Source organism: Aspergillus stella-maris, assembly GCF_047715825.1.
Source record: "Aspergillus stella-maris strain CBS 113639 unplaced genomic scaffold BDV14scaffold_25, whole genome shotgun sequence".
NCBI classification, from domain to species: domain Eukaryota; kingdom Fungi; phylum Ascomycota; class Eurotiomycetes; order Eurotiales; family Aspergillaceae; genus Aspergillus; species Aspergillus stella-maris.
Genome location: NW_027396819.1, coordinates 240,250 through 253,881, shown reverse-complemented (window position 1 = coordinate 253,881; position 13,632 = coordinate 240,250). Strand labels below are relative to the sequence as shown.

The following is a 13,632-nucleotide window of genomic DNA, read 5'->3' as shown; positions in this document are numbered from 1 at the left end:
CGAGCTCGATAGTCCCAGGAATCAACCGCGGTGGCGCGAGATATGTAAATAGTCCATAGCTCCAAAGAACCACAACAACCGTGGCGAAGCTATAGTAAAAATAGAGACCTCCGCTCCGCCTTAGGTATCACAATGTGAGCTCTGACGAAGTGGCGGTGGTCTGTGTTCCCGGGTATGCAAGTTCATGCAGCCATCAAGGGCCGCGGAATGTATCCGATCGATAACTTACCTACTTGATCGATAGCTTCGTTGCATGAGCGTCGTCATCTGGAATGTTGGGGTCTGGTCAGAGCTTAGAACCAAGGCTGGGGAACAGAGTGGCTTGGAACGCGACAGTCCTTGCTGGGTGCTTGTGCTTTAGTATGGTATGGGAGGCTTACGCCTCAATAAGTAAGGGTACGCCACCGGAGATTTATGTATGTATGTATATGAAGATGAGTAAGAACTGTACTCTGTACAGTTGCTTGTGCATGAAGAATGCTATGTGAATCACCACCAGGAATAGAAAAAGTACTTTGGCTGTTAGTCTCCGTCACAGACTCACACTTACAGGCTAACCCCTGGGCCAAATCTTTGGTACACTACGCGGATCAATCCGCCCTTCCGTCCCAAACTCCAACTCCACAAGTAGAGAGTTGAGAGTCGAGACTCGAACGGTCGAACCCAGCCATCTTTTTCCATTTGGGGGGCATCATGTGCACGAGGCAGACGCGGTTGATCCGTTGATCTGTTGATCAGGATTCGAGAGTCGAGACAAAGAGGGATTGCCGTTAGTTAATGCGCGTGGCGTGGAGCGGAATCGCAAGGCCGTCACAATCACATCAAGACTCAATCAAGGAGAGTCAGACGCTGGCCGTCAAGGCTCACTCAAATTGAGGATTGAAAATTGAGGACCACAAACTCCATTTCCTGCCCAAGCAAATGATAGATCCCCTGGATCACGATTTAGGCGTTGGCGTTGGTGTTACCAGGACACCGGAGCCAAAAAGGGGCATCGTCATCACATCCAAATCAATCCATCCACTCATCCAGCCCAGCTGGCCAGCCCCCACAGGCACCCAACACCTGGAACAAACAGTGGAACTCACCACCCACGCCGGTTGGGCAACAAGGAGGTCCTCTTCCTTGTCCCGCCTCTTCCGCGGGCCTACCCGTTTCACAGCCTGCCTTAATTGGACGCGGAGTGTGTATTTCTTTGCCGATGGAGACGCGCTGAGTCTGCGATGACCTAAGGAATCAGGATAAGTCCAGGAACAGGTAAAGTACCTTGATTAGCGGATTGTGAATTGCTATTATGATGGGGCGGGAACCTCGGGATATGGGGAATTGGGGATTGCTGCGTACTTCAACCATTTCATGCTCCGCTATACAAGCTACTCTGCAGAATCTGCAGAACTACGAGCTCAGCAGCCTCAGCTAGATTGTCCCTGCTGCAGCTGAACTAGTTTAGTTTACCCCTTGGGCAACAATCCTCATCAAGATGTTCCCATCATCCATCCAGCCCACTCTCGCGTGCAAAGCGCAGATTTCAGACGAGTGGGGGGATCCGACGCAGCGGTTCGATCGCCAGCGCCGGATAGAAAGACGATTTGGCTAGGAAAGGCAACAACACGGGTGCCTTGAGGGGGCAAAAGGTGCTGACTGCTGAAATTGAGAACCTGTGCTTCCGCCCGTGGCGCGGGTGCCGTTGGGCTGTATACAGACTACTATTGGTGTTTCTTTGTTCAACGCGAATTGGCCACCGCGGATGTTTGGCTGAGAATTGAAGCTGGCATATGAGCTGCCTCCCGCCTGTCATTGTCAAAGAGCTCCAGCTTGCTAAGCTACATGCCTCATTCGGACAAGAAAAGCCGGGACTTCTTCTCCGCGGCTTGACAGCAACGGATGGTTGCCGCGGGTGGCTTCAAAAAAGATCCATTGGGCAGAGACGAGAGACATGTCTCCTGAAATTCAGCATTGGTGTTGAATATCCCCAGTAGTCGATGGATCATTGTCCACAGACACCGGGTCTGTCTGTCTGTCTTGCGTAGAGTGGTTGACAGGTGCCAGTCTCCTGGGTTGAACTTGTGGACGGATCGGGCGTGGTGCATCTCCATCCAGATAGCCGTACATAAACCTGCATAACCTAAAGTACGATCATTCTTCAGGACTGACCTGGGTGCTTAGGTGCGTTAGGTGCTTCAGGTGTTGAAGACTGGTTTTTAGTTCTGTCTCATGTGCTTTAGCATGCCTGAGGCAACTCCTTGATAGATTAGAATTGCTTCACAAGCCATTTCCAGCACTTGCGACCGTAGGAACTGTTGAATTCCGCCTGTATAACCAAGAAGGGTATGTAACCTCGGCAAAGATCAAAGAACCAAACACCCGGGACGCGGGACGCGGACGCGAATCCTCGTTCGTTCGTTCGCTCGCTCGCTTTTCGCAAAGCACCGACAAACCCAGACTTCCAACTCCAAGCCAAAGTTTTCCCGCAAATTACTCTTACGCAAGGCAGATTACTTCATACCCACGAAACGGTCTCGACTCGATCCGTGGAGCAGACCAGTTCAAGGCACGGCAACGGTTGGGGGCGCGGGAGTTATCCCGGACCCTCCTGGACCCTCTTCCTGAGTCTCTTACGCAAGTCTCGAGTCACGACAAAGCCGTTGGATTTACGAAAGTTAACTAGGAAGCGCTAGAGATCAAAAGGGCGAATTTATGGGCAACTAAGGTACTCTGGCTCCTTACCCGATGGAGCAAGGGGACTATTACCCGACTGAACAGTTGTTGCCAGGGTGCGAGATGGATTGCGATGGTGCGACCGCGAAGAGCGAGCTAGAAGTTCTTTGCGTTCTAGGGCGATATGGATTGATCTGTGGAGATTAAACGGCAGGGGTATTTTGTCCGTGGATAGATTACCTATTAGTTATCTCATAATCAATATGCTGTTAGAATACTATCCCACTGTGACTGTTGCATTCTAGAAACCACCAAAAATCAATTGTGATAGATAAAAACGCCCATCAGATAAATCGCATCGCAGACTCCCGACTCCCCGCGCATACCGCGCATGCGGAGATGGAGAGCCCCGTGATACAGTCCTGATGTGAAGAGAAAACCTCGTTACGGAAGAAATGGGGGATGATCGGATATTTGCTTTTGATATGGAAAGTACGATAGTTGATGGTCGGGAGTATCCCTGTGATGAACTGGAAGTTGAGATGAGATGTTGGGCTGCTACTGTCAACTGCCAACTGCCAACTGCCAACTGATAACTCAAATCAAACAAAAGAACAGTCGCGACCGTGATGTTTGCATGAATGTTTGTCGGTGTGCTGACCGCCACAGGGCCTGAACCCTTGATTATACAGACAACATGCATGAGAGCGTCGCACATCACGGGTACGGAACAGATCTGCCAACGACAACAAGCGGTGAATAGCGACAAAAAGTCTAGACAGCGAACATTCTGAAGCAGCGGTGGTTGGGTACAAACTGCAAACCACAAACTGATACAAACAGACCGCTTAGTTACAGGAGTTGAATGTACAGTTGTGCTGATCTGGAGTTTGAAATCCGAGTAAGAGTGAGACTCGGAAATTGCTAATATTGCTAAGAGTCTGGGGAATGAATTCTTCCGGAACAAAGTAGTAATATTCAGCGGGTAAATAAAAAGGAAATAAAAATACCCAAAGGGGAATCCCCACGCCCTCGACCCCAAATTCCATCCATCCGATCTTCCCCGGCCCGCGGACCGACTCAGTCGAGTCGAGAACAATATAAAGAGGCCTAAAAACGAGTAATCCCTTTCTCTGGGTTAGAGCTCTCGTACTTCATCAAACTTGTCTATATATCAATTTTACAGAGAAATACAGAGTGCCCTCGACAGATCACTCTCATACCAGTCATCAAGCCAGCTGCATATCGCACAGCTCCGGAACGCCATCCGCCTGATCGCCGCGTTTGACTCGCAGATTGTTGAACTTGCGAGTGGACGCCTCATGCTCCAAGTGGGGCCGGGAATTGTTTTATTTAATTCCCAAAACAGAATCCAAAAAAAAAACAATTAAAATAATCCCCCCGCGGCGCCTTATCTTGGGACATGCAAGGAGTCCAGAACCCCCGATCGATCTGGCCCTTCTTTCACCGAGTCGCGCTCTTATATAGACTCTTTCACGCCGCCGTTTGTCTGCTTTCTTTCCTCACCTACCACCCACCAACACTCTCAACACTACAACAGGCCTTTATCTACCTGGCCTTTTAAGTCCACCACCTCACCACGACTTCTCCTCAGCATCTCACCACACAACACCATCACCATTACCTCACTCACCCACAACAGTACGCCAAAATGGTGTACCCATTCCAGCCCTGGAGCCGGGACCAGTCCAGCATCCGCTCCTCTCTCAGCGAGGCCAGCTCAAGTAACCACAATGTCTACTTCGACCTCAGCTTCGGCAGCACATACTCGCCCATGGCCAGCAGTATCCCGCCGCCACCACCGCCATCGCCAAACGATGACCTTCTTGACATCACACCCCAGAAGTGCTCGTTCTCCTCCAACTCCACCAACAACGCTTGTGCTTTCCCCTCATGGCCCAACCGCCCCTCGCTTATCAGCTGCGACTCTGGCGAGTCCACCGCCAGCGCCTACCTCTCGGACGAGGACCTCTTCCCTGATGGGCCAGTGACCCCCGAGCCCGTTGAAGAGTCAGCCGTCGACGACATGCCCGGTGCCGCCAGCATCACGACAGAACAGCAAATTCAGATGCTCCGCGCCGCCGCCGAGGAAGAGGCCCAGCGCGCCCGTTTCCTCGCTCAGGTTCAAGCTCACGCCAAGGCACAGCAAGCTATTCGCGTTGCTCAACTCGCAGCTTCCGAGAAGGAAAGCAACAAGCGTACGAAGAAGCAACGCAAGCCTGTTGTCGCCGAAAAGAAACGCCGAACCACCTCGTCGCCGAGAGTCGTCTACCGTTCGTAGATCTACGCACGATCGCCCGCGCAGGTCGCAGGGCTACAACAACAACACTACGACATCATCGACATAATCTTGCTTACGGCACCCTCTTCAGCTGATGGCCCCGACCCCGGTCCGCCCCCGGCCCCAGGCCCCCAGACACATCTCCAAGGGCAGTCCATGTCCTACAGAGGCTGAGCACACGTGCGCGGGCCAAACGCGAGAAGCGGACGGAGTTTCCCCGAACGGGCAATCTCACGCGGAGTCTGGAGTTGTTGGAGGTTGTTGGAGAGCAACACTTGATTCGGCGCCCGACCGGGGCTCGGCGGCTTACCTAATTCCCCTCGCAGTCGGCGCGTCGAGCATTTATTCCAGCGACAGTGTGACAGCTTCCTGCAGCCTATCACACTCTCTACACACACCGCCAGATCTCGTCCTCCGACTTCCTCCACACTCTTCTCGCCTAATCACTCGGATACCTGATCTGATCGGAAGATCTTATCACATCTTTTCTCTTCTTCTCTTTTTGTCTTCTCTTCTTGTGCTGTCAACCCGGAGTATGACTCACTCTGATGACTTGTCTTCACTTCTCTTCTTCGGGAAACCTCTTCCTCTTATCATTATCATATTGCTTCTCTAATCCTGCTTCTGTTTTTCTAGCGCCAGCAATCATCTGCTTCTTACCGCACTACTACTTCTTGATCATGTTGATACCCCGTCGTGTACCATTTCCTTGTTTCCTGTCTCCTGTTTCTTAGCCTGACCTTCCTATCATACCCGAGCGTGCCACAGCAGCTCACGTTGGTTCATTTGATTATTATCTTGGTTGCATTCCATTTTATTTCATCCTTTTATTAGCATAGCCCAGCGTCATACCCATTCATGTCATCGGATAGCCGATCAGCTTATTGTTTTAGGTAGCATTTATCTTAGGTAGCATTCAGTTGGACTCTAATACGAGTTATGATACACACACAGTTGTTTCTCATCGCTCTAGTAAAAGTAGTACTGTGCTTCGTATACGTGTGCCTAATGAGACATAACCGCCAGTAAGACATCGTATACATCCTTCGCCTCAACACGACAACGCGACAGGTTCGCAAAGCAAGGCAAGTGAATCAGGGGCCCAACAAACAACGAAGTATAACAATAATCAGGCGCATCCTCACTCCGCCTCGCCTCCGCCTCCCCGTATAATTAATAGTATGTCTCGTCTCGCCTCAAATTCGTGTCTCGTATCCTCCGACACAATCATTAGTTAGTAGTGGCAACTGGTGACTTGAGCAAGAGTACCAACCCCAAATCTGAAACGGCGTTCCTTTCTCCGGATTGTCGCTCGGTACTTCTTACCCCGGACCCCGTGTGGCCGGGGCCGTCCCTCTCGGCCCTTTTTAGTCTTAGGTACCCGGCTCCTACCCCTAGTAGTAGAGCTGGAACTAGAACGAGAAGAGTAATTCCGTTATCGATAGAGTTGGGCCTTACGGTGATCCCTCGGTATAGGATCCGGATGCCGGATTTCAGAAGTGTATTCCGAAGGAAGCGAAAAAGCAATGTTGTTGTGGTGATTAAGGTTGCATGGTATGCACTCCGGACTTTTGATGCTCTATGAAGTGGAGTATAGGGACGTCTACTTTGTTATGTTGGTGGCTTGCTCTAGAGGAGGGAAACAAAGGGCTCATCCTGGCCGCACATCACCGTCACGTCACGTCTAGACGTCGCGTCTATCACAATGTTATCACAACAAAGAGGCTAGGTCAAGGGAGCGCCCCAATCTTTCCTTCCCTCTTTGTGAGGTTGGGCGATCAAGTCTAGATCTAGAAATAGAAGGGGGGATGGACCTTCCATGATCCTTGTCCTTGTCCTTGTCCTTGCCAATCTACCTTCATTCTTCCAGCCCCGTTCTAGGAGATTTAGCTTTAATGGTGGACTCAGGCTATATGCAGCCCTGTCTAAAAAAGTAAACCCTCTTTATTCCTCTCCGCACTTTGAGGCTAGGCTTGCAGTAACGTTATGTAGGACGAGATATCAATAGTTCTCCCCGGGACAACGGTTGAAAGACATGGTTCAAAGAGAGCGCTAAAGGTTTAGCCTCAGTTTTGTCATTTTATTACACTTCGTCTCCCCTTTTGTTCAAGAGGATCTACTTTGCATTATGGAGATATGCAGCTGTGTCTCGATGCAGAATATGGCCTATGCCCTGACAGGCAAGAGTGCAGGGGGGCTCGATAGTTTCCCCGGGATAACGGTTGAAAGACATATAGTCAAAGGAAGGCCCAAATTTGAGCCTCTTGTTTGATCCGTCGATTTTTGAGGTCGGGTCTTCCCTGCGTCATTATTGCTCAAGGCACTCCATAGTCTAGGCTGCTTTGTGGACTTCTGTTCCTTGTTCTAGAAGGACATCCTGTCCGAGCCATATGCAGTCGTTTCTGAATATGATAAACGGCCTGCGCGCGGAGGTAGGGTAGGACAGGGATGGGGGAGATCAATAGTTTCCCCAGATTAACGGTTGAAAGACAAATATGAAAGGAGGAAGGAGCGAAGCCGCCCCGGGGCATCAAGCGCAAGTTTGAAGTTAAGCCTCATGTTTCGAGCTGGAGCGCTTCATCATGGTTCTTCCACTTGTCTCTTCTTTGGATATCGGGGCTGGAACTTACTCTCCCTCCCTCCATCTCTGCTATACTTTTAGATGTACTTCTCTATTACATTCATTTACCGTCAAACAATGAAGACATGTGTCAATGTCCAATCCTGAGCTGATACTGAAGCACGACTAGCTTGGACTAGTAAGTAGGCATGTTGGTAAATTAGGCTCCTTTCACAAAATAGGCAGGCGCGATTCAGGCCACAGGGTCGTTCCTTCCTTACATACCCTGCTTGCTTTGCTGATGACTAGAAAGGAAGGAGCGATGGGGGTGTGGACAATCCTAAGAGGAAGGCACGACTGCTTATAAATCAAGCTGTATACTTTAAGGAAAAGGAAGGAGCGCTGAAGGGTCGTTCTCTCCTTAGCTGTTTATGCCATATTCGCATTTCTACGTAGTGCTTGTCATTGTCACGATTGAGCGTGGAGCGATACCGCTGGCTAGATATGTTTTTATTCTGATAGCTGATAGGAAAATATATCTATATTATAGGCCCTTTGCGAGTAACTCTCCAACTTCCTTCACGACTTTATCCTCCTTGACGCCCTGCACTCCCCTCCCCTTGACGTCTTCAAAGGTACTCTTCGCATCTAGCGCACGGCAAAGATCAATAACCGCCCCATCGTCACTCGCCTCGTAGACCAATAGTCCCAACGCGTAAACGAGCCCATGGATTGCCTCAGCACTACTACTCTCCTGACCCAAAGCTTCAACAATCGACGCTGTAAGCGCGACTTGGTCTTCTTCACCTAGCGGCTCTTCGACGGTATTTGATGGAGATGAAGAGGCGGAAGGGTTGAAGCGGACGTTATGCGTCAAAGCGGACAGGTTATACGCTAGACTTGCGGCCACAACGCGTAGCGCGGATTGCGGCGAGAGGAGGGACGATGTACATAGGTTTAGGATCAGTGGGCGGAGTGTTGAAGATGGCGAGGAGAGATGCGTTCTGTATAGTGGTGTGCTGAAGAGGTTGCATGCTAGTTGGAGGGTGACGATGCGGAGTGGGTAGGGTGTTGACTCGTCATCGGCGAGAGAGAAGAGGGTTGACAGGAGGGCATGGTTGCTGTCTTCTGCAATGTACGCTGCAACGCGAGGATCGACGAAGAGGAGGCGGACGAGGTCGACGAGGGCAAAGTGGTTCTCGATCGGGAGGTCGTTATATGTCTTCACGATATAAGGTGCGTAGGAAGGTAAATCAGACGGCAGGGCTGTATCAGCCGTAGACGCCGACTGGCTTCGCTTCTTGATAAAATCAAGCATCGACAGAAGCGTCGGGTCAGACTCGTGAGGTTTGAGCTTGAGAATCAATTTCTCCAACGGCGGGCTCTTCTTGTATGTGACGTAGTCACCGATCGTGCGCTGCAAGCTAGGCAGATTCATCTTCCGATGCTTATGGGCCGGGTGCGCCATCTCCAGCAGAAGTCTCACATTCCCACGTAATTGTCCTGCATCGGCCCCAGACCAGGTATCCAACTTCTCGCCTCGGAGGAACGTCATGAATGTTGGTGTTGCGCGCACGCTATACCGCACCCCGACTTCCATCGCGACGCCAGTGTCGACTTTTATGAGCACTGCGCGGGGGCCAGCCTCTTCTGCTAGTTCGTCGTAGACGGGATACATCACCTTGCATGGCGGACAGGTAGATGATGTGAAAAAGATGACAGCGCAGGAGTTTAAAGCAGATGCAAGCTGTTTATCGAGCTCACTTGAGCTTGTCACGACCTGAACTTTATGCTGCGGCTGTTGAGCTTGGACATGAGGTTTCCGTTGAACCTGAGGCTGCGCAGCTGGCATTGAAGGCCCAGGTAGGCCCGGCGCAGGAGCCTGCGTGACACCCCTCAACGCCCCCTCAATCTGCGGCTTGAGCATTTGCCCCAGCGGCGTCGCCAGGAAGGTACTTGGTAGATTCCGAATATGCTCGGGGATACTCTTGCCGACAAGGAACATTGCCAAATCCTGCGTGAAGTTGTTGCAGTTGTGCAGGAAGAGGTCGTAGGACTGCCTCGCTCATCAGGACACGTTCCTCTTTGATGCTGGTGAAAGTGGACAGACATACCTCCGGCGTATATATCGAGCTCAAAGACTGCAAATACTCCTCCATTACCTCAGCCGGAAGCTCGCTCTTCCCCATGTGGATCTTCTCCATTGGTTGCCCGTGGTGCGTAGCGCCGGGGTAGGACGTTTGAATTCCTTGCCCGAAGTAGTACTCGATGTTGTTGAAGACGAGTGAGGTGTGGTAGATTGCATCAATTTGCGTGCCTGTTAGGGCCATGGAGTACTACCATTATCAAAGTCAGAAATGGAATTTTATTCCAAGAGTATTGGACGTACCATTCGTGCCAGACCCTGACTTTGTTAGCTGGCGCATATCTATAGGGGTCTGGGGGACTTACCTGGGACAGGTCGTAGACGTATAGCTCTACGTCCATGATGACGGTAATATCACTAGAAAACTAAGAGCAAAACTGAAGGAAAGCGCTTCTAGACCAGAACAGCAAAGATTACAGAGTTATAAGTACAACATAAAAAAGGCCCCGGAGTTAAGGTGATGCAGGCACAGCGCGTTACGTCAGCATCACCAGCGGCATCACGCGGCGAGTTGTACCTAATCTGCGCCTCTTCTTCGATCGGATTCTACGAACTACACTCTATCCCAGCTTGCTACCGCTACAGGCAACTTCCGTCAGCTACGAGACATGCCCTTATGAAGCGCTTCATAGTGACGCCTTAACCCCGCCAATGGCCGAGCCCCGCCTGCTCTTTCAACACTACATCTACGGCTTTCTTTGACGTCAATTGCAGCGGTCAATTGCGGTCCTCGACTTGAACCTCCGGCTTCAACTCCAGCTCCGGATACGAGATAGTCTATACCACCGAGCCAATGGTATGCGCCTCAGCTCAGATCACTACTCCAGATTTTCCAATACCCAGTTCAAGCTAATGCGACGAGAGTATAGCCCCCAAAGAAACGCTCCGCGCCCAGCGCATCCACCTCCGGTACAACGCCCAAGAAAGCGCGGCAATCCAAACTCGCCAAGGAGAACGATATAAGCGGCGAAGAAGAGAACGAAATCAAGGAAGTCTTTGGCATATTCGCGGAGAAGAATGAGGAATTTTCCAATGAGAAGGAGGGTGTTATACCTAGGGAGGATGTGAGGAAGGCGCTTGTGTACGTTACTCTTCTCTACACCCTTTCGGACTGGGATATACGTATGGGCGGGCTTTGATGGAAAATGGATGCTAATGGACTGCTGTACAGAGCCCTCGGCCTCCCCCCCTCCTCGCCATCCGAACTAAGCAATATCCTCTCCGCCATCGATCCCACGAATACCGGTTTCGCACCATACACATCCTTTCTATCCGCCGCAGCACTCAAGCTCCGGTCTCGCTCGGACGATGCTCTCGCCGAGGAGGTAGACGTCGCCTTTTCACTATTTACACGCGGGTCAGACGGTCCGATAACGATAGCGCATCTCAGGCGCATTGCGCGCGAACTCAAGGAGGATGTCGATGACAAGTTGCTCCGTGATATGATTCTTGAGGCGAATGGGGGGAGTAATTTGAGCGAGGGGGTTTCACTAGGGCAGTTTCGGGATGTTATGCTTCGCGCAGGGGTGTTTTAATTTGGCTAATGTATAGAGGTCTATGGGCGGGTTTATGGGATGGCGTTGTTGGTTTGGTGTTTGGTTCCATGCGGTTTACGGAGTCTATGGTGGACTTATGTCTAGTTACCGGATGCTGAAGTATGCCCCATGGCTTGAAGTTTCAAGTCGATTGTGTATAAATACAACCGAAAATTCAAAAATGCTATGTTACATATGCAGAGGTCTTGACCAAACGCCTGAAATGCTTGTGTGGGTATCATAGTGCATGCAACCACATGCGAATCCAAGAGGATGCCAAGGATGCTAATGCCAGATGCCAATAGTCGAGAGCAAGGTCCAAAAAGCTCATCAAGATCGAAGTCAATCGACTTCCAAAGCTGAGTGAGACTTGTCATTAGCTTGGTCGACCCCTTCAGCGGACACGCTCGTAGCGCGAGACGTATCGGACGCAGACGACGACCGATCAGTCACTGTCGATGTAATAGAAGACATATCCTCCGGGGCAGGAGAGCCGAAATTTGTCTCGGGATGTTCCGCTCCATTGGCAATTGCCTTCTCCGTCGAAGGTTCGGGCTCCACGGCTTCATAGAAGAGCATAAATGCTCCGCCCTGCGTCATGACGTTCTCCTCACTGACCATCTGAACATCTTCATCGCTAAGTCTATACCAGCGTTCCGTCCGCTCTTTCTCGCCGTCTGCCTCGAGAACCGATTCTGGGACGTTCGCGGGGAAGATGTCGACGGGCTGCTTTCGATAGCATATATAGTGGCCGTTTTCATGGCGGCCGTAGTGCGTAACCACTGCACGGAGTTCGTAGCGGCGGGCGAAAGTATCTCGCACGGCGCCTGCTGGGGGGAGCATCGAGACACGAGGATCGGTGCCCCAGTTTTCGATCTTTCGCTCGACGGCCTCGCCGTAGCTTCCGCCTAAGCACCATTCGCTTAGATCGAGTGCTCGAGGGAACTTGACCGCGGCGTAGTTCTTTCGCAATAATCCGGTATGCTCGTCGAAAACGCTTCGGTTGATGTGGATGGCGAGGCAGTTGGGTGGTCGTGCAATGACAGCTTGTCTTGACTTTGTTGTTGAAACTCTATTCTTTGAAGGGATGTGGCATTTCTTCGACAGAGTCTTTTCCGTGAAATCGGTTTCTTCTAGCGCCTCGTCGACAGCTTGCAGTCGCTGCTCGGCTGATGTTTTGAGCGCGTCCGATACTTGACTCGTTGAGCCACTGGTGTCTGGTAGTTTTTCGTCCTCCTTGAGTTGCTGTAGAAGATTGCGCAGTTGGTCTCGCGTTCGAAGAAGGGTGCACTTGGCGCATTCCACGCCTTCAATAGGCTCCAAAGTCATGTACTCATCCAGGCAGTCACGGACATCGTATTCGTAACCCGCACCGAGAGGAACAGTCAAGCAGTTGAACGGAATCAAGGATAGGCCTTCGGTCCATCCACACTGCATGCATCCGACTCTCTGCGCGAGAAGTCCTTCCAAGGGATTGCGGAGCGATACCCTCTCCGGCCCGGATGAAGCAGCACCATCGACCTGTGCCGGGGCAGCCCCGATAATATGTTCTTGCGGTCCGGCCATCTTTAGCCCAAGGTTGCGCGTCCGCCGCCGTGTCGCTTGTTGCACCTCATGATCGATCTGGTCCACCACTTTTGAGAAGTATTCCTGCGCATCCTGTTGCTGCCAGCTGCTCATCGACTTGAGGTCCGGGGGTGTCCATAGCCTTTGTCCGTGGTTCTCCGCATTGTTCAATCGGTCGATGATCCCCCTGAGCGCTTCGTGAGTTGAGAATGAGACCTTGCCGCTGAGCTCCTCGATGTTCCGTCCTAAAAATTCTGCGAAGGATGGTAGTGACGCCAGCCCCTGGATAATGCTATTCTGGTAGCACGAGTTGTCCCAGTTTCCTAGACCCGGGGGTACACTGTCTTTGTTTCCTAGCAGGGCGGTACCGAGCCCAGAGAAGGGCGTGGATCGAGGAAAGAACGAAGGGAAAGAAGTACCGTCGAAACCGAAGATCCGTTGCATCGCTTCACTCTTCGCTTGTAGGGTCATCGATTCGGAAGATTCGCCCGAAGTATTCGTTGTCTTCGAATCAAGGGCGACGATAATACGGGTAGGCGTCAAGTAGACGACAATATCCCAAAGAGCTCCGACAAACGAAGCCGGTACCGACCTAAAGTAAGACAAGAGGAAGACGACAGAAACCGCAGTGGCGAGAATGTATGTCAGATTGGCGTTACTCTGAAAAAGATCGTAGAAGCTTTCATTCTGGTGTGATTTCGAGGTGTAGGAACTCTGAGCGAGGAACGGGCTCCCCTCTCTGCGAGCATTCATGGTTGATGGAAGGTTATGAAAGACGGCATAGAGACAGCGGTGCTGAGAGCATGGGAAACTGCAGATGACGGAAGAAAAAGCGAAGTAGATATAGGGACTTACTCCGGAGAAG

The 13,632-nt window shown here is 51.3% G+C and overlaps 4 protein-coding genes across 4 annotated transcripts; 2 read left to right on the top strand and 2 right to left on the bottom strand.

Annotated features, from left to right (window-relative positions):
- Window positions 1-4,238: 4,238 nt before the first annotated feature.
- Window positions 4,239-5,234, top strand: BDV14DRAFT_55892 (uncharacterized protein). Its single transcript, XM_073777033.1, has one exon. It carries the CDS (start codon window positions 4,331-4,333, stop codon window positions 4,958-4,960), a length of 630 nt encoding a protein of 209 aa, XP_073628474.1. The 5' UTR covers window positions 4,239-4,330; the 3' UTR covers window positions 4,961-5,234.
- Window positions 5,235-7,953: 2,719 nt separating this feature from the next.
- BDV14DRAFT_172785 (bifunctional C97 family peptidase/thioredoxin family protein) lies at window positions 7,954-10,078 on the bottom strand. Its single transcript, XM_073768635.1, has 4 exons — window positions 9,972-10,078; window positions 9,910-9,924; window positions 9,635-9,856; window positions 7,954-9,576 (listed from the first exon to the last, which is right to left on the bottom strand). Exons 1-4 carry the CDS (start codon window positions 10,005-10,007, stop codon window positions 8,065-8,067), a joined length of 1,785 nt encoding a protein of 594 aa, XP_073628473.1. The 5' UTR covers window positions 10,008-10,078; the 3' UTR covers window positions 7,954-8,064.
- Window positions 10,079-10,373: 295 nt separating this feature from the next.
- BDV14DRAFT_55851 (EF-hand superfamily Ca2+-modulated protein) lies at window positions 10,374-11,372 on the top strand. The gene is made up of 3 exons (XM_073777032.1): window positions 10,374-10,462; window positions 10,536-10,747; window positions 10,838-11,372. The coding sequence occupies exons 1-3, from the start codon at window positions 10,460-10,462 to the stop codon at window positions 11,199-11,201; spliced, it is 579 nt and encodes a 192-aa protein (XP_073628472.1). The 5' UTR covers window positions 10,374-10,459; the 3' UTR covers window positions 11,202-11,372.
- Window positions 11,304-13,627, bottom strand: BDV14DRAFT_55848 (ubiquitin-specific protease UBP1). Its single transcript, XM_073777031.1, has one exon. The coding sequence runs from the start codon at window positions 13,518-13,520 to the stop codon at window positions 11,544-11,546; it is 1,977 nt and encodes a 658-aa protein (XP_073628471.1). The 5' UTR covers window positions 13,521-13,627; the 3' UTR covers window positions 11,304-11,543.
- Between the last annotated feature and the right edge of the window lie 5 nt (window positions 13,628-13,632).